Genomic DNA, 20,326 nt, shown 5'->3' with positions numbered 1-20,326 from the left:
AAGCTTTAACATCGCTGGGGGTAATTCTTTAAAAACTCCGATAGTTTTTCCATCTATTTGAAGAGATGAATAAAAAGAATTTTGCAAAATATCATTTCTAAAATTTCTCTCAGTAAAGTATATCACAACATCCCTTGGTAGTTGCCTTTGTGATGCTATACGTGAATTTACTCTGTAAATTTTGTCAATCCTTGCAGAAATCTCAGAAGAATCCTCGATCTTCAATAACGTGGCCAAAGCATCAGCACAAGCTTTTCTTAAATCCTCTCTAGGGTTTTCTCTGATACCCCTCAGTCTAACAGCGTACTCCATAGATCTGAATTGCATCATAATAATCTCCTTATCCATCCTCTGCATATTCCCCTCCATTTCAACAAATTTCAGATCTGTTTCCTTCGTTTTAGTTTCCAAATCCAAAGCCAGATGTTCAACTTTACTGTCCACCTTAAGAACAACTTCTGACAGACCTGTGGCTATAGTGTGTAGTTTTTTATCAAGCTGATCATGTTTTTTAATGGTATCCTGAACCATTTCTTTAACCTCCTTAATTTCTTTGCGTAAAAAAGCATTTTCTCCCCTTATAAAGTCCTTGAAATCCTGATAATTTATTGTAGCACTTAGGGAAGCCTTTTGTTCCGTTGCCATGTTTAACAACAACAACAACAAAAAGAAAAACAACAACACCACTTTCACACAAAATACTCCTCCCAGTAGGTCAAATTGTGTAAACTAACTTTAAAGTTGTTAATAATTCTTTCAGCCGCCTCTAGCTGTCACCATTCAATTAACTTTCGTTTTCCTTAGGTATTCAGCTGTAAATTAATACTTGCAAATGTTTCTTTCTAAGTTGCTCGAAGTTAAAACGTTGACATTTAAGTAGTTCAGGTTATGTAAACTGGCTTAAAGATTGTTAATAGTTAGGGTTGTTTCAGCCGTTCCGCCTTTACTGCCCCGGCTATCAGCAAGTAATTAGCTTTCGTTTTCTGTAGGTTTTCAGCTATAAATCAACGCCATTTTGAATCCTTTGTTCTAAGCCCACGCCTCTCGAACTCAGCAGTAGCGTTCTTTTTAAAAAGATTTTTCCCCCCAATTAAGACTTAAAATACTTGCAAAAGTCTTCCTTCCTTCCTTCCTTCTTGAGATGTTGAGATGTTATTAGAAGTTAAGGCTGTTCCCGGCGACTGGCTCTGCTAGTTAGCAGAGGTTATCAAAAAGACAGGAGAATGCAACAACTGCAAGGGGGGGCACACCTCGTTGCACTCCAGAGGCTGTAAATCCTTCTGGAGGCTACACGAGAGGCTCAACCCGACAGCTGAATCTCTCCCTCAAAAATTCCAAGAATTTAAGAGTGTCCAAGGTGTTAAAGATCGTAAAAAAACACCTCTACTGCCTATTGATCTGACAAGCTCAAAAAAAAGCCTGCCGTCGGTGCCAAGAAGCAACCCGGAAGCCCAGTCCTTTCTTTGCAAGTTTGTATCCACAGTTCACCTTTTTCAAAATGGTTGTCAGTGGTAGCATTGAGAGTATAAAAAGTAGGGGTCAAAGGGAATCACCCTGGAAGATGCCTCATTTAATTTCAACTTCACCCAGTTCTTCTCCATTAGCCATAAGCTTCGTTTTCCAGAGGTTCATTGAAGTTTCCATGAATTTTTGTATGTTGCTGCTGATGCCAAAGATTTTCAGGCATTTCTTGATCCAGCTGTGGGGGACTGAATCAAACGCTTTCTTATAGTCTATCCAAGCCATGAACAGCTTGGTTCGTCTTTTCTTTGAATTATTTAGGATTAGCTTGTCAATCAGCAGTTGGTCCTTTGTTCCTCTTGACTTTTTGCAGCATCCTTTCTGTTCTACAGGAAGCAAGTCATTTCTTTCCAAGTATCTGTAAATTTGGTTTGCAATGATGTCAGTAAGGAGCTTGTATGTTGTTGGCAAACAGGTGATTGGCCTATAGTTCCCAGGGTCCTTTCCTTTTTCTTTATCTTTTTGGATCAAAAATGTCCTTCCAGTTGTCATCCATTCATCATTTTCAGGTGTTTTAAAGATCTGGTTCATTTGAGCTGCCAGTCTTTCTTGCATACTTGTAAGTGCCTTTAGCCAGAAACCATGTAGCTCATCTGGTCCAGGTGCACTCCAATTCTTCACTTTTCTTGACTGCCCTTAGGATCACTAGAGCGTGCAAGACCCTCCACTATGACAAGGTAAAGCTCCTCGGAGGGATTATTATTATTATTATTATTATTATTATTATTATTATTATTATTATTATTATTATTATTATTATTATTATTATTATTATTATTAATTCTTCACTCCTGTTCTCATACACTGAGAGGCTTTTATGGCTTTTATAAACTTAGACAAATGTTCCTAGTAAAATCGTGTTGTATGAACAGGAGTGCTCTTCTTTCCTTCATTTAATAGAAGCTGGAACATTCTGATAACCCAGGAGAATTGGTCACAACCTCAAATAGCATCCCATATTGGATAGTGCCTCTTGGCAGCTTAGAGATGCAAGGTCAACATGAAGATGAGGTTAATGGTTTTTCTTTTTAACACTTTTTTATTATTGTGATGAGTGGAAACTAGGACACCCACTAAATTTCATCAATGGATGCAGCCTCAGTGTTCATAGAATTACATAGGCTGAGGAGGAAAATGCAGGAAACAACATTGTTAAGATTAGATCCCCCTACTCTTCCATAGACCATGTTAAGGAGGGAAAAAAGCAAAATCATCCTAACCCATTTTTTTATTCTGAAGGAGGTGTCTCAATTAAGACAAGATCCTCACCTTGCGAGGGGTAGAAAAGTAAACTTAAGCCTAACTCTGTTGTTGTTCAGTCAGTAAGTCATGTCCAACTCTTTGTGACACCATGGACTATAGCACCCCAGCCCTCCCTGTCCTCCACCGTCTCCCTGAGTCTGCCCAAACTCATGCCCACTGCATCGATGAAATTATCTAACCATCTCATCCTCTATCACTCTCTTCTCCATTTGCCTTAAATTTGTCTCAACTTCAGGATCTTTTCCAATGAGTCCTCTCTTCTCATGGCCAAAGTATTTGAGCTGCAGCTTCAGTATCTGTCTTTCCAAAGGACAGTCAGTGTTGATTTCCTTTAGGGTTGACTGATTTGATCTCCTTGCAGTCCAAGGGACTCTCAACAGTCTCAATAGAGTCATGGCAGTTTACAGAATGATTTTGTTATGAGAGTATAGAGCTTTGTTTTTAGGCTCATTGGTCTGTTTATATTTTCTGGAAATAAAGCTCATTGCGAGTTGAACCTCTAAATTCACCCACTTGCCAATGCCTTGCTCCAGCATGAGACCCAAATGATTAACAATATGTGTCAATTCAGATGGTTGAACTGTAAGCCCAACACATGGCCCCTGTTCCAGTGCTGGCCCAAGACATTATACTTTTAGCTGAAGTAGCCAGAGCTGATACTGAGTATTTGCCTCCTTGCTAGACAAATATTATAAGAATGCAAGTATATTTACAACTCATAGTAAATTAATAATTTCTATGAGACACTATGATTTTTCTCATTATGCTAAAGTAGGGTTCATGTTAGTCTAATGATGGGGAGCTGCAAAATGGGCAATTTCTGTTGGATAACCACTAATTTTGTAGCAGGGATAACTAAGGGATAACTTCAAGAATCCAGCTTCATTTGGATCTCATGCTGGAGCAAGACATTGGCAACTGTGTCTTCTAGTTATGAAATTTGTTATCTCTAACAGGTTAAGCCTTTGGTTCAGAAGTATTCACTGAGTTTCAGCTATGTGTTAGCTCAGAATTTGGACTAGAACAAAATAAACTCAACTAATTGGTATAAAGGACTGCCAGGCAAACTACAGAATGATCTCATTTACAAAGGGATTCCACAAACTGTGATTACCTGTCCTGTTCCAGCATTAATGAAACAATTGTAGTGAAGTATGGATAGGAGGAGAACAGATATTTATTGCAGACATTTTCCTGAGCTGTGAGTTTTCTGCCAAATAAGCTCCAATCTGAATAAGGAGCTAAGTGTCGTGAGATCCAAGCTTTACAGTACTCGGTGTAAAGCCTGAAAGTAATCAAAACTGGCTACTTAATGTTCATTGATTTCTTAAAGGAAAGGCTTATTTCCTCTGACTGAGAATAGATGACATGAAAGTTTCTTTAATTCATTTCTGATAATCTGTACAGTAAATTGCCCATAGTTGAAAAGATTGATGGAAGTTCAGACTGAAGGGGAGACAATCTTCAAAGAAGCTCTGTTGAGCCATCATGGAAACTGGAATAAATGGAAGAGATTTTATATACTATCCCAAAAATGGTGGTTTTTTTTTGACTGGTATCATACTTTTTCTGGTAAGATGTTAAGCTGAAAAACCAGAGAATATGAAATCCTCGCCTTGGTATAATTCAGAGAATTATGATTTCCACCTGCAATTGAGACAGTGATTTCACTTTTTTCCTTCAGCCATTCATAAGCCATGAATGGTTATCCATATAAAGATGTTGATAGAAGTTCACCGAGAGTTTTAAATAGAACTTTGGTAGAACCTGCTATACCTAGAGACAAAAAATTTCCTAGAATTGTGAGGAATCAAAATTGTTTTAATGGACTACCTAACAGATTTCTAACTCACAAGTGAGATGTTACAGTGTCATTGTATAATATAAAGATGACTGTACTGGAACATACTGTATTGGTTTTAGCCATGATATCATTGGCTCTCAGATCTTATCATGCAGCAGATTTCCTAAATAGAGAAGACTTACTTGATGATGAGGCAGGGACAGAAATGCTGTGGAAAAAGTATCAAAATGATGCTGAAATAGAAAAAGTGTCAGAAAAGCTAAAGACAAAATCAGCCAAATATAGCAAAAAAGAAAAGAAAAAGTGGTAAGAACAATGAAAGTACATTCAAAATAAAAGGAAGAGCCAAGAATCAGTAAACTAGTTGAGTTACTAAAAAAAGAGCACAAAAGATGGCAAAACTACAAAATTCCTATTTTTTTTTAAACAAAACAATATATGCTCTCTTCTTAACAGAGGAATGAAAGAGCAAGATTGCCACATTATTGACAGAAAGGTAGACAAAAATATATATATTTATTTTGAATGAATCAATATCTCTTGGGCAGATGAATAAACTAAAAAAACAGAAGAGTACTAAGATAATATAGATTCCCTACTATTGACTATCTTTGTTGCCATATTCAAAGCTGTCTAACAAAGCTCTGTTAGAAAGTTGGGCTGTATGCTATGAAATTCAGTAATATCTGGTAAACATATGGATCAGTTTGGAGCAAACCAGATTTCTGAGTATTGTGGTGGTTCTGTGAATCTAAATGTTGTTATAGATATTTGTTGAGCATTTGACAAGCTTCTACTATGTTATTCAGTAGTTAATACAACAATCAGGATAAATGAAAGCTGGTTCTATAGTCGCCCCAAAGTCATTATTTTTCCAATTTAGCTCTTTGATCTCAGATTCATCAAATTATCTGACCTATATTTTGTCAAACTGAAGAACACACATGTTGTCAGTTCAGCTGGCATTCAGATGCTTTTCTCTCTAATGTGTCTGCCATACAATTCTTTGTAAGTCTTTATTTCAACAGTAGCAGTATAGGTAGTCCTCAACTTATGACTGGTTGAGTCATAAGTTGTTGAGTCATAACCAGTCATATGTTGAAAATTTGTTACAATGGACTCAAAAAGGTTGCTTACAACCTGCCCTCAATGTTACAACTTCCATACCACTTCTGGAGTTGTGTGATTGAATTGTGGGTGCTTGACAACTGATTTGCATTTATTACCGGTTACAATATCCTGCACTCACGTGATCACACCCATTGGATAAGCTATACTGATTAACAACCATGTAATTTGCTTAATTGTTATAATGACTTGCTTTATGATAATCTAAAATGGCTGTAAAATTGAATCCAGTCATGTGATGACTCAACTTATGATCACAATGACTTATGATGAAAATTCCTGCCTCAATTATGGTCATGAGTCGAGCACTGCCTGTAGATTTAAGTGTGCTATGGTCAGCTTTTTTGCTCTTAATTTATGAAACTGAAATATTACTAAACTGAATAGTTCTTGAATTCTTGGGAGGAATATTTGCATTTATTCCTTTGCTAGATATCAGTAGCCCAGTTGAACTGTTAAAGACTTGTGTGAGCAGAAAATGGTTCAACAATTCCATAGTTTAACAATATCTTTTAAAAACTCTTTAACCCTTGTAAAGTTTTTTAGTGAAGGCTGTTGTATGAATAATGAGGCTAAGTTCTAATAAATCATTTTTTTCCTGGCCCACCATTGAAAGGTGTTTATTTTGGCTTTGCTTTGTCAAGGTCACTGATAAAATTGTGGCTTTAGATATACTATCAGCTGGCATGTTACTCACACAATTAGCACAGTCTGTTACAACTGCTGTCAGCATTCCAAATATCATGCAGAATTAAATCATTGTCCAAGGCAAAGTAGTCCTTAAAACTCCAATTTAATAAGACAGGCATGTTGGCATTAGGCTGGTGAATTTCAACTCTAATGTACATCCGGTGAATTCACCCAGTTAAAAGTTCATCATTTTTCCCCACACCCCATAATTCATCACATGGTCCAATCTTCATCTTCCACGCTGGCATGTACACCCCTCTTCTTCCGGCCAGGTGTCGAGCTGCGGAGACAAAAGACGACCTTGAGCTTCTAAGAAATTCATAACAATACATTCCACAATCCTACTCCTTTCTATTCCCCCCTCCCAACTACTATACCAATGAAACAGCATAATATATATATGTTTTAATTATGTGGCAGGCCAAAGATCCTAAAAGGAACAGAATTACAGGCCTGACAGGCGGCCTCTCCTCAAGAGAAAAACGTTTCCTGAAAAGAGAATAACATAATTGTTAACCATCAAAATTTAACCACCTCTTCCTCCCCCAGGGGGACCCTTTGGCTTATCAGGGAATTTCTCATGGAATTGCTGCACTAATTTATCTGCTTTCAGATCCCAACTTTTCACCCACGTAGCTTCTGACAAAGGGTATCCCTTCCAATGCACTAAATATTGTAAACGACCTCTATACAGCCTGGAATCTAATATTTTTTTCACTTCATAATGTGTTTCCCCTTCTACCACTACGGGAGGAGGTGGAGTTTGGGTGGATGGTCTCGTGCTAGACTCCCTTACCGGCTTCAATAAGCTACAATGGAATACCGGGTAAATTTTCCCTAAGAGTCTGGGTAGGCTGAGTCGAACTGTAACTGGGTTAATTATCTTATCTATTGGGAAAGGACCTAGAAATTTTGGACCTAATTTCTTACTAGGCATCTTTAATCTTATGTATTTAGTAGACAAAAAAACTTTGTCCCCCACTCGAAAGGGGGGTTGTAGGGAACGATGTTTATCAGCTTGCTTCTTGTAGGCTTCTGCCGCATCTGTTAGCGCCTTTTTGGTATTCTCCCATCCCTTCTTTAGTGCCTCCAGCCATTCATTCAGGGACATGGATGAGGGAGGTTCCTTAGGTAGTTCAGGCATGGGAACGAACTCCATGCCACTGGTAATCTGGAAAGGAGTTAATCCGGTACTGCTGTGAACCGCATTATTATATGCTACTTCAGCGAAAGGTAGCAAGTCCGACCAATTGTCTTGCTGATAGTCCACATAACACCGGATATACTGTTCCACCATCGCATTGGCCCTCTCTGCTGCCCCATTTGTGCTGGGATGAAATGCTGAGCTGAGTCCCTGCGTGGACCCGATCGATTTTAGGAATTCTCTCCAGAACTTGGCGGTGAATTGAACTCCGCGATCTGAAATGATTCTTTTTGGAACTCCATGTAGGCGATAAATGTGTTTCACAAACATTTTCGCTAATTTCTTTGCGGATGGTAGGCTTGAACAAGCGATAAAGTGTGCTTGCTTGGAAAACAAACCAATAACTGTCCAGATTACTTTATTACCACTGCTATCTGGAAGTTCGACAATGAAGTCCATTGCTATCTCTTCCCATGGTCGGCTAGGGTTGGCCACTTGTTGTAGTAGTCCAGGGGGCTTCCCCGGACGGGTTTTCATTGTTGCACAAGTAGCACAGCTTCTTACATAATCTTCCACCTCCGACCTCATCTTTGGCCACCAAAATTGACGTCTAGCGAGGTGGAGAGTTTTCAGGAATCCGAAATGACCTCCTAGTTTCGCATCATGACTCCGCTGTAGCACTTGCAATCTCATTTCTGCAGGGACGTACAGTTTGGATCCCTTCCAGGCTACGCCCTCATTAATCGTTAAGATGTCTTTGTTGTTGTTGAACCATGGGTCTGTCTGGAGGGCTGCTTTCAGTTCGGTTCTCAGTTTATCTTGGCTTCGACTGGTGACTTGAGCTGCCTTTTGGTGAGAAGGAGATATGATGGGGTGGAAAATTTCTTCCTTCTTACTGTCAAACTGGGGTTTTCTCGACAGTGCATCTGCTAACAAGTTCTTCCCTGCGGGGATGTGTTTAATTTCAAATTTGAACCTTTGGAAATATTGGGCCCAACGGACCTGTTTGGGAGATAACTTTCGATGGGCAAGGAGAGTTTCGAGGTTTTTATGATCAGTCCATACCTCGAACGGTATATCCCCCCCCTTCCAGGAGATGCCTCCAGGTGAGCATGCTCCACCTGATCGCGAATGCCTCCTTCTCCCAAATGGGCCACCTTCTTTCCGTAGTGGTGAGTTTCTTGGAGATATAAGCGCATGGTAAGAGGTGGCCTTCTTTATTCTTTTGTAGTAGCACCGCGGCTATCGCGACATCATTGGCATCCGTTTGGATTATGAAAGGTCGCTCTGGATCGGGATGTTGCAATATGGGTTCTTGGGCAAAGAGCCGTTTTAATTTCTCAAAAGCCTTTTGACAGTCGATTGTCCATTTTAATGGTTGGTTTGCTTTTGGTTTAGTAGGAGAAGGCCCCGTTCTTAATAGGTCAGTCAATGGTAGGGCAATTTCAGCAAAGGTTGGAATAAACTGCCTATAAAAGTTTGCAAATCCAAGGAAGCTTTGTAATTGTTTGCGAGTGCTTGGAGTTTTCCAATCTAACACCGCTTTCACTTTTTCTGGGTCCATTTCTACTCCTTCATTGGAGATACGATATCCCAGATAATCTAGCGAGGTCTTGTGGAATTCACACTTTGACAATTTTGCATAAAGTTTGGCAGCTAGAAGTTTTTTCAGGACTTGCCGTACCAGTTTCACATGTTCTTCCATGGTCTCAGAGAAGATCAAGATGTCATCTAAATAAACGAGTACTCCGCGGTACAGGTGGTCGTGTAGCACTTCATTTATGTACTGCATGAATACTCCGGGTGCTCCTTGTAGTCCGAAAGGCATGACTTTATATTGGAAGCTGCCTAAGGGAGTATTAAAAGCGGTCTTCCACTCATCCCCTTTCCGGATTCGTATACGGTAATACGCCTCTCTCAAATCCAGCTTGGTGAAGATCTTGCCCTTAGCCAAGTGGTTCAATATATCTTTCATGAGAGGGAGGGGATAGGTATTCTTTTCGCATACTGCATTCAAAGCTTGTAAGTCCACACAGAGGCGAACCCCCCCATCTTTCTTTTCCCTGAAGAGCACTGGGGCCGCTACTTTTGATTTTGCTGGTTCAATAAACCCTCTTTTCAAATTGGTGTCGATGTACTTCCTCAATTCTATCATCTCTTTAGGCGTCATAGAGTACATTTTGGGCTTTGGTAAGGTTACCCCAGGTTTGAACTCTATGGCACAATCTGTGGTGCGGTGAGGTGGAAGGTAGTTTCCGTCTTCCTCACTGAACACCTCTGCCAGATCCCAATAGATCTTTGGGACTCGTTGGATTCCCGGAAGTTTAGTGTCTGCTGCGGTTGCTGCAGGTTCTGGATGGGTTGGGCTGTTAAGTTCCAATGTTCCTGGGTGGCCTTTTGGTTCCACCGGTGGTAACGGCCCAAGTCCAATAGTCACCTTTCTAACGCCATCCTCCCACTTTATGGTAGGTTCCCACTTGTCCAACCATGCAAGCCCTAGGATAACTGACTCCTGCATTCCAGGGGCCACGATGAATCTGAGGAACTCATAGTGGCGGCCTATCACCAGTTTTACTAACTCAGTGATCTTTGTAGCCGGAGCTCCCCCAATTAGGGTTCCATCCACTTGCTCAAACGGAATGGGTTGTTTCAGGGGTCTGGTGCGTATACCTAGTTGCTCCACTATTGACATGCTGATTAAGCATCGGGTGCAGCCGGTATCTATAATCACCCCAACTTCCCCTTCTACCCCCGTTTCCGGTATTTGGAGTTTGGCTTTTATTTGGAAGGGGTGGATAGGTGCACTCACCATTGGGTCGTCTTCTGGGTTTCCTTCCTCTTCCTCCTCTGAGGTGGCCAGGGCGTTTTCAGTGGCTCCGCTCTCTGCCCCTGCTGGCTGTTGTGCCAGACGACTTTTTTCTGGGGGTTTTCTGGGGGTTTTCTTGACTGTGCTGGCAGGTGGTTGGCGTGGTTGTGGAACTGGGGCTGGAGCCCAGCATGTAGATGCCCGGTGGCCAAGCTGACCACAACGGTAGCACTTTATTTTGTGGCCCCAGGAACGCGGGGTTGGCGGGAGCTTTTCAGTTTGCTGCCTCTGCGTTCGGTGGGCTAACGGTTTTTTTTCAGGGGTTCTGGTACCTGGCTTTGGATAGGTGTTAATCTCGTGGTCCAGTATGATTGCAGTGGTGTACCATTCTTGGATACGATCTGGGGTCCCCCTTACGGCACAAGCTTGTTTCAGTTTGGGATCTAAGGCCTTTTTGAACGTATAGACCAATAGTCTCTCTGGCCAGTAACGTAGTCTTCCAGCTATTCTCCGGAATTCCCAAACTAATTCTTTGACCGGCCGACCCCCCTGTCGTAATTCCTGGATCTGGTCTTCAGCATCTACCTGTTGGGCCACATCGTAAAATCGGGCCCGCATCAGTTGGATGAACCCCGTTATGTCATCTAACTCAGGAGCTGCTTCTTCATGGAGTTCCGCTATCCATTGTGCTGCCTCTCCTTCATTCATCCCCTCTGCTATTTCTTGGATCAGTTCTCGATCCGTCAGGTATTGTGGGCCTACTTGGTCAACGTATGCCAACACTCGATTCATAAAGTAAGCTAGTTTGTCTCGGCTGCCATCATAGGTTGCACGGAACCTTGGGGGTGTGGGAGGAGGCGGGGGTGCTGGTGGTTGAACCGGAGCAACCTGTCGGCCTGCTGCTTGGGGTGGTAAGCTTCTTTGTGGGGCCACAGCCATCGGTTGGGCAAAAGCCTGCTGAGGCATTGGTGGGGGGGGCTGGGCCCTGTGGTGGTCCCAGTCCCTGGCTCTGCCTCTGCCTCTGAGCAGCTATTTGGGGTGGCGCCATTAGTTGGGAAGGGGCAGGCGTCCACTGGCATTGAGCCCATCCATGACCCGGGAAGAAAGCCCAACCTGAATTGGCTTGATTGATGGGTCCAGAGCCATCGCTTTGCAGAGGGGGGGAGGTGAAAGTGTTCCAGGCCCCTTTCGGCTGGTTAAGTTTTACTTCCCAACTTTTTTTCACTCCAGGAGGGGGGTTGCTGATTCGCTGATGGCTGTGTGGAAAGACCCAAGGTCTCCGCTCCACTGCGCAGCAGTTTCTCTGCTGGGAAAGGATAATGTGGGCTTTGCTAGGCTCCACCCGGGTGGTTCTGGGGGCCCCAGGGGTTTTTGTTCACTCACATTTAGGCGTCGGAATTGGTCCGGAAGGCCCATCAAAGACTGGCTGCGTGAGAGCGACTGAGATCTCCATTCATTTGCTCTTCTCCCCATGCTCCAGTCGTCTGTCAGAGCCCCCTTGGGGGTCCCCTCTCCTTCTAGCAAGCATTCCTGAGAAGCAATAAATCCCGAAACTTCCTCCCGTAGGTCTAACTCCGTCTGTGAGGGAAATCTTGGTTTCGGTTCCTTTCGCCGGGCGCCCTGCTGAAGCTCCCTTTGCTTCGCCTCTGCTTGTTGAACTATTCCTTTAGAAGGTGCATAGATGGTTTCGACAAAATTAAGTGATCCATCATCCTTAGCTTTCTCTGCTGCATTCTTTCCTTCCTCCATCTTCACTGAAATTTCGTCCTGCCCAGGGTTGGGTCAGAGCTGGGATTCAGTACCCCAATGAAAGAAAATTTTTTAAGGGAGACTTGAAATAATGTCAGCGTTCCAAATATCATGCAGAATTAAATCATTGTCCAAGGCAAAGTAGTCCTTAAAACTCCAATTTAATAAGACAGTCAGGTTGGCATTAGGCTGGTGAATTTCAACTCTAATGTACATCCGGTGAATTCACCCAGTTAAAAGTTCATCATTTTTCCCCACACCCCATAATTCATCACATGGTCCAATCTTCATCTTCCACGCTGGCATGTACACCCCTCTTCTTCCGGCCAGGTGTCGAGGTGCGGAGACAAAAGACGACCTTGAGCTTCTAAGAAATTCATAACAATACATTCCACAATCCTACTCCTTTCTATTCCCCCCTCCCAACTACTATACCAATGAAACAGCATAATATATATATGTTTTAATTATGTGGCAGGCCAAAGATCCTAAAAGGAACAGAATTACAGACCTGACAGCTGCCTCATTTGGCATAAATAGTGGCTATACTTTGTAGAACATCCATAGTGGGAACATTTGAAAAGTATCCTGGGTTTCCATCATAAATGGCAATGAATAGGCTTAGATTGATTTAATGCTAATAAGGTTCTCTTTCTTCCTACTCACTCTTCTTCTTACTCAAGATGGCTATGTATCAATCAACATGCCAGCTATTTTAAGAAGACTGGAGCTTTAATAAAGACAGTTAATCTGACAAAAGTGTCGAGGAGATAATTTACGAAAGCAGTTTAGTTTACTTGATCAAAGGTAGAAATTATAATGAACAGCTAAAGGCATCGTCCTGAACTTCACTCAGAAGAGATTCTCTGGAAGGATCAACTATATATCAATAAGTGACACAGGGAAGGACCTCCATTGGACCTGTTCACCCAGACAATAAATGACAGCTCTAAAAGATGTTTCACTCCATTTACAATTCCAATTTTAGTCCCAATGAATATGGAAAAAGGAGGCATACTTAATTTACTTAACATTTCCTCGACTGGCAAAGAGATCATCTATTTTTAATTGTTTTATTGGTTTAGCAGAAAATTGGCAGCTTAGTCCTTTTTCTGCATTGATGAGATCACACTTGGAGCACTATAATCTGTGGTATGAGCAAGTTAAAACACTTTCTAAGGCTGGTTGCAAAGATGATGCAAGGACTTGAAAACATGCCCTTTAAGGACAGGCTGATAGAAGTTGAAATGTAAAAAGAAGACTGAGGGAAGACATGATGTCAGATACATACAAGAATATCATAGAACTAGTCTCCAATGCCTCAGAAACTAGGATCAGAAATAATGGACGCAATTTGCAGCTACTTAGATTTTGCTTAAATGTAAGGAAAAAACTTTTTGACATTAAAATCTGTGACATTGCATGGCAGTTTACTAACAATAATTGGTGGTTCTTCATCTCTGGAAGTTTTTAAGAAGAGAGAGAGGGTCAGGACTGTTATGTCAGAAGCTGGTTTGGTTAGAAGTTAAGGCCCAGGATAGAAACTAAGGACCATGAGTTCTAATCTCATTTTAGGTACAAAACCAGCTGGATGACCTTGGGCAAATGATTCTCTCACAGTCCTAGGAAGAATGCCATAGCAAACCAGTCCAGCTAAATCTGCCAAGAAAACACTAGGGATTTGTTCAGGCAGTCATGAGGAGTTCAACAAGCCTCAAATTACAAGATGAGGCACAAATACATTTAATAATAATAATAATACTAACTTGAAGACAGATAAAAATGTAATGTTACAAAGATGATTGCATTAATTTTCCTGCATGTTTAAAAGGTTTGGACTAGATCAGTGATTCCCAAAGTGTGCGCCGCGGCTCCCTGGGGAGCCGCGCTATCGTCATAAGGGCGCCGCAAAGCCGGGCGCCCGCTTCCCTCCCTCCTCTCGGGTTTTGGAGGGAAGCTTCTGCAAAAGCCCGGGCATGACAAGTCTCCCAGGCTGAAATTTGCCGAGCTGTACGCGCGCACCTGTTTTCCACGGTGTGGAGCAGCGGTGAGATTCTGGGCGGCGAGCGATGATTCCGGGGGGCATCAGTGGGGGGGGCAGGGTCCCCCTCGCGTTCCTCATCTTCCCGGATGGCCCCTGGAATCATCGCTCGCCGCGCAGAATCTCGCCGCTGCTCCACGCCATGGAAAACAGGCGCGTGCGCACAGCTCGGCAAATTAAAGCCTGGGAGACTTGTTGCCACTCGCCTTGCTTTGCAGAAGCTTCCCTCCGAAGCGTTCCGAGGGAGGGCTGTAAACTTCCCTCCGAAGTCTTGGGAAGTTCTGAGGAGCCCCCCAAGGCAAAACGCCGCTGCCAGGTAGCTAAAAGTACGTCTCTGATTCGTCTCTGTCAGTCTCTCTCTGATTCCCTCTCTCACTCCCTCTCTCTGTTCCTCTCTCTGTCTGTCTGTCTCACTCACACACACACACACTGTGGTGACCACAGTGTGTGTGTGTGTGTGTGAGTGAGACAGACAGATAGAGAGAGGAACAGAGAGGGAGTGAGGGAGGAAATCAGAGAGAGACTGACAGACAGACACACACACACACACAGAGAGAGGGGGGGAGGGAGGGAGAGAAAGATAGACAGACAGAGAGAGACACACACACACAGAGTGAGTGATTAAGTGAATGAGTGAGAGACAGACACACCCACATACACAGAGTGACAGAGAGAGAGGAAGGGAGGGGAGAGAGACAGAGGGAGACACACACACACACACACACAGAGAGAGAGAGAGAGAGAGAGAGAGAGAGAGACAGAGAGGGGGAGGGAGGAAGAAAGAGACAGAGAGACACACAGAGAGTGAGTGATTAAGTGAATGAGTGAGAGACAGACACACCCACACACACAGAGTGACAGAGATGGGGGAAGGAGGAGAGAGAGACAGAGATACAGAGAGAGAGAGAGACAGATAGACACCCAGAGAAAATGACAGAGGGAGACAGAGAGGGAGGGAGGGAGAGAGAGACAAAGAGCCAGAGAGAGAGAGAGAAAGAAAAAGAAAAAAAGAAAGAAAGTGGGAGAGAGAGATGAAAGAAAGAAAGAAAAACAACATATGACCACAATTGAGCCCAAAATTTTGGTTGCTAAGCAAGAGCGGCTCTCCAAATAAATTTCAATCGTGGTTTTGGCGAGATTTGGCTCAGTTGAAAAAAAAGGTTGCCCACCACTGGGCTAGTGTGGTGGTTAAGTTACGTTTCAAAAGCTATTTTTCTGATCCAAGATTTGAGAAGTTGTGCAGCGAACAACAAGCCCATCCATCCCATTAATAATTTTAAATCATTAAACGATGTTCAATAAATTGTGAATTTAAAGCTCGTGTTTAATTTATTTTTCAATTAACCTAACCTTAACGAACTAAAAAGTAGATTTCCAAATCCTTAAAAAGTCAAAAATTAAAAAAAATTGGATGTACCTATTAAGGGAGCCTCGGAAAAAATCCGAAGTGTTATGGGAGCCGCAAACCGAAAAAGATTGGGAACCTCTGGACTAGATGATACTAATAGTTCCTTCCAACTCCAGAATATTATGATTCATTGGACTTGTGTTGTTTGTTGTTTCTATTTTAATTATACAGGGAACTGACAAACTGTGATTGTCTTATACTTCTCTCTCAGAAATATAAGCTCCAAAAGATAGAACAAATTATTTACTATGAGTTAATTAAGCATTTTACAGATTTTTATATACATATTTTAAATATTTTTAGAGTAGTAGTTATGGATCAGTTAATTACAGTTGGAAATGTTTCCTTTGTTGGACTATAATACATTTCCAACTAATTTTTAATTCACCTATATAGGAAATGTTACATGTGTAGGGACTAAACTTTAATTTGATACATCAAGAATATACTTTTTTCAGTTCAGATTTATTCCTGACATTTTTAGCATCTCACTCTTTAGTTGACTGGAAAAATAATTGTATTATAGGTCCATATGAGAAGAAAAACAGAGATCATTATAACTTGGTACAGAATATGTGAGATATCCAAATAATGTAAATTTTAAGTACAAATCTTAATTTAACAGCTGCCTTTTTACTAACTGCATTAAGATGTGCTATATTAATATTTGAGCCAAGAATATTACAAAATGAATTATTTCCTCATCTGTCTTGTGGAATTCATGAAGGATGGTTTTCATCACCTTATACAATAAATTAGATTTGGAAACTATTGACCTGTCTTATTGGACAATTGAAGGATATTCTGAATGCAAAAGGAACTGGCGTTGAACACTTATTATTCATGCTGATGATATATATCTGATCGTTAAGTATCAAAGTCTATGTAAAATTAGTTGATATAATATGAACATTTGATAAATTATCAGGTCAACTAATTGAAATAAGTCTCACATACTCCCTGTAGGCTTTTACCTATGGAAATCTGTAAAAATAGGAATCTCATATGTTGTTTAAATTTCAAACAATATTTTGAAATAATTTACATAAAAACATTTATTTGGAAAAGTAAATATTTGTTTATATTACTATTATGCAAATACAATCTCACTTAATTCTTTTTGTCCAACTGACTTAATAGCAACATCATAATCGGAAGAAGCAAACTGTTTAAAAGCGCTCAAACCTTAATGACTGATGATAATAAGAATATCATCTGGTGAGCTTTCCATCTTTTGTTTGGATATGATCACAGTCAGTTATACTTGATCATATGTTGAACAGTATGAAAATTTCTGAGAGGAGCCCATTTATAAAAGTTGCATATCTTTTTAAATAAAGAAACATGAACAATGGATAGTCAGTTGCATTTTTGTTGTCTCTAGGTTTAAATCAATTAATTAGTTTTAGTAATCCTACCATTGGAGGCATCAGTTACACTATGGAGGAAGTTGTAAACTCATTATGTAGCTAACTAATAGCATTGAAGAGTTTATGTCAGAATATATGATTTTTCTGCCTCCAGGAAGAAAAGTGTTTATTATAGTCAGAAGAAATCTATTGCAATATTATGGCCTCAGTATTAAGTATGAGAAGACCACATACACTTTGATTTACCAAAAACATCTAGTCACTAACAGGGTGACACTACAAAATATAGGTTTTTTTAAGACTGTGTTCAAGATATATATGTAGGGATCTGGTTGGCTCTATTAACAGTGCAAAATTCCTTCTTTATTCTACTGTTGGTCTTGACTGGGAGAAAGAAGTAGGGATTCGTCATCACTGTGTTAACTCCCCCTGCCTAAATTACATTATTTTATTTGAGATCAAATATGTTTCACTGCTGCCATGCCCTGCCTAATGATGCAAGGAATAGGTATAATTTTCAAAGGTAATAGAATTTTCAGCCATCCTAGGAATTCTGGTAAACAATATTTTTTATCCTTATCCTTTTATCATGATAATAAAATGTCAAATATTTTAATTTTTCTTCCAGAGACATCAAATACAACTGACTAGAACTATGGTAGGTACATTTGAAAAATAATAATTACAAAGAAGAAAAAAAATGTGTGGTTTTTATGTTAGTGTCATTTACTCTTCAGTTTTGTTTGAGGTGGTGATCTAATAATGGCTCTCTACAATAATAGCCAGCGGGTTAAAGTATAACTGTCTCTCAAATGTTAACTGAGTTGGCAATCTGCTAAATCAGGTTTGTTTCTCTAGTTTATTAAAATGAACTACAATGGCCACTTTCATACAGAAACAATTAAACCATGTTATAGTTTAGAATGATGAGTGGGATTCTGTTAAATTTCTGTTTCTCAGTTCCTTGCTATTTTTTCTATGTCCTAAATGAAAAATTGGGATATTAATCCAATAATTAAATGAATAATAAACTCTAAAAGCACTTAGTATCCTTGAATATTGCTTAAATTGATAGTTTAATAATTTCATACTCTGGTTTTTATAGAAAATAGCCATCTGATGCTAATTGCTTTTTGTGCTGGTGAGGAAAAAATATGTAAACAATTTATATGGCCACCCATCTTAAGCAATTCTGGGAGTCCTCAATTACAGTTAAACAATTAATGTAGAAATGAGCAAATTTCTATAACTGAAATTCTGTGCTGTTCAAATCTCAATTCCCTACTCAGTGAAAGAATGTAAATTAATGTATCACAAGCTGATGTTGTCCAGCCTCTGCTTGGAAAGTACTGTACTTTACTAGCTTTTACTAGTTTGCCAGTAAAGGGGAACTTATCACTATCTGGAATAAAACATTCCACTGTTAAACTGCTGATATTATAATATTTTTTCCAACAGTCCGATGATCCATAAAGATGTCAAGAGTCAAACATGTCTTACAGACTATATTTTACAAAAATAAACCCCAAACCCATAAGATTGTAAGATTATTAAAGCTCTTAGGATCTGAATATAGAAAAGTGTATTTCTTAAAAGTTTATAACACTGTCCTTTTCAACAAAGTAAGCTTTTATTTTTTGCTGGTATAAATTCATATTTTTTTGCATCATCTTTGGAAAGATGAGATATTTTAAAGAAAATAGACTGTTTCAAGTTGCTTAATTAGTTAAAGAGGACAATTAAGACATTTTCTTGTTTTCTTCTTATCTACCTGTTTTTTGCTTATTCTTTTTTTCTTCTCAAATTATCCACTGGTACACTCAAACAATCCACTTACATACCATATTAGTACATGTGCAACGTTGATCTTTAACCAGAGTTGGAAGGGACCTTGTAGGTCATTAGTCCAACCCCCCGCTGAAGCAGGACACCCTACACCATTTCTGACAGATGGCAGTCCAGTCTCTTCTTGAAAGCCTCCAGTGATGAAGCGCCCACAACTTCTGAAGGCAAGCTGTTCCGTTGGTTGACTGCTCTCACTGTCAGAAAATTTCTCCTTATTTCCAGGTTGAATCTCTCCTTGTTCAGTTTCCATCCATTATTCCTTGTCTGGCCTTCAGATGCTTTGGAAAGTACTGTGTTTCCCCGAAAATACGCCAGGGGCTTATTTTCTTTTGCCCCACGAAATATGCCCTTGGGTTTATTATCAGGGAGGGCTTATTGTTTTGGGGCTGCCGGGCGGCTGCTCCCTTGTGAACTGGCTCCCGAAGAGCCGGGCACAGCCTCAGTGGCGAAGCAGCCATGAGGTAACCATGCTCACGAGCAGCCGCCCGACAAATCCCCTCTCCAGCCGGGAAGAGCGCCATTCACTGACCTAGGGGGTAATCCCTAAGGTGCCAAGCCATGTGGTGCTCTGCCCGCCCCCCAGCTCCTGCGGCTTGGCACATTCGGGATACCCCCTAGGTCAGTGCATGGAGCTCTGCCTGGCTGGAGAAGTGGGTTGCGCGAGCGCCTGTTCCGCCCGCAGCCTCACCAAGCCCTTGCGCAGCTCTCCCAGGCCACCGCAGCTGGCTGCTGCTGCCCGCCACCGCCCGCCGCCGCCCCGTTCCGCTCCGCGCATAACTTCCAAATCCAAAATTCGGGGCCGAGTGTTCCAGCATCGGCCGCTCTAGGAGTGTCTCTATGGTGGGCTGGCTGCCGGACAGAGAGTCTTCCAGCAGCCGGCCCACCATAGAAAGCACTCCTAGAGCGGCCGATGCTGGAACACTTGGCCCCGAATTCTGGATTTGGAAGTTATGCGCGGAGCGGAACGGGGCGGCGGCGGGCAGCAGCAGCCAGCGGTGGTGGCCTGGGAGAGCTGCGCAAGGGCTTGGTGAGGCTGCGGGCAGAACAGGCGCTCGCGCAACCCCCTTCTCCAGCCGGGCAGAGCTCCATGCACTGACCTAGGGGGTATCCCGAATGTGCCAAGCCGCAGGAGCTGGGGGGCGGGCAGAGTGCCACATGGCTTGGCACCTTAGGGATTACCCCCTAGGTCAGTGAATGGCGCTCTTCCCGGCTGGAGAGGGGATTTGCCGGGCGGCTGCTCGTGGGCATGATTACCTCATGGCTGCTTTGCCCCTGAGGCTGTGCCCGGCTCTTCGGGAGCCAGTTCACAAGGGAGCAGCCGCCCGGCAACTCTCCCCTTCGGCCAGGCAGAATGCTACTCCCCAACCTAGCGGTATCCCGAAGGCGGCAAGCAACGTGAGCGCTCCCCCCCTGGCTCCTGCGACTTGGCGCTTTCAGAATAACGCTAGGTCAGTGAGCGGTGCTCTGCCTGGCCGGAGGGGGGGTTTATTTTCGGGGGTGGGCTTATATTTTTGCCCACGCGAAAAATGTGGCATGGGTTTAGTTTTGGGACAGGTT

General features: G+C 41.8%; 1 protein-coding gene across 4 annotated transcripts in view; it reads left to right on the top strand.

Annotated features, from left to right (window-relative positions):
* The window catches only part of LOC309387073 (synaptonemal complex central element protein 3-like), a 61,200-nt gene that overhangs the window by 20,915 nt on the left and 19,959 nt on the right, over positions 1-20,326 (top strand). For 3 of the 4 annotated variants that reach the window (XM_081943229.1, XM_081943231.1, XM_081943230.1), the window contains exon 2: positions 17,553-17,582. The exons of the other annotated variant lie outside the window; for it this stretch is intronic. In XM_081943229.1, the coding sequence (XP_081799355.1) occupies positions 17,580-17,582 (3 nt within the window). In that variant the 5' untranslated portion in view covers positions 17,553-17,579. The remainder of the gene's footprint in view (positions 1-17,552; positions 17,583-20,326) is intronic. 4 annotated transcript variants of the gene reach the window in all.

This window comes from Natrix helvetica (assembly GCF_964273705.1).
Source record: "Natrix helvetica genome assembly, chromosome: 2".
Lineage (NCBI taxonomy): Eukaryota > Metazoa > Chordata > Lepidosauria > Squamata > Natricidae > Natrix > Natrix helvetica.
This window is presented reverse-complemented; position numbering and strand designations above follow the sequence as displayed.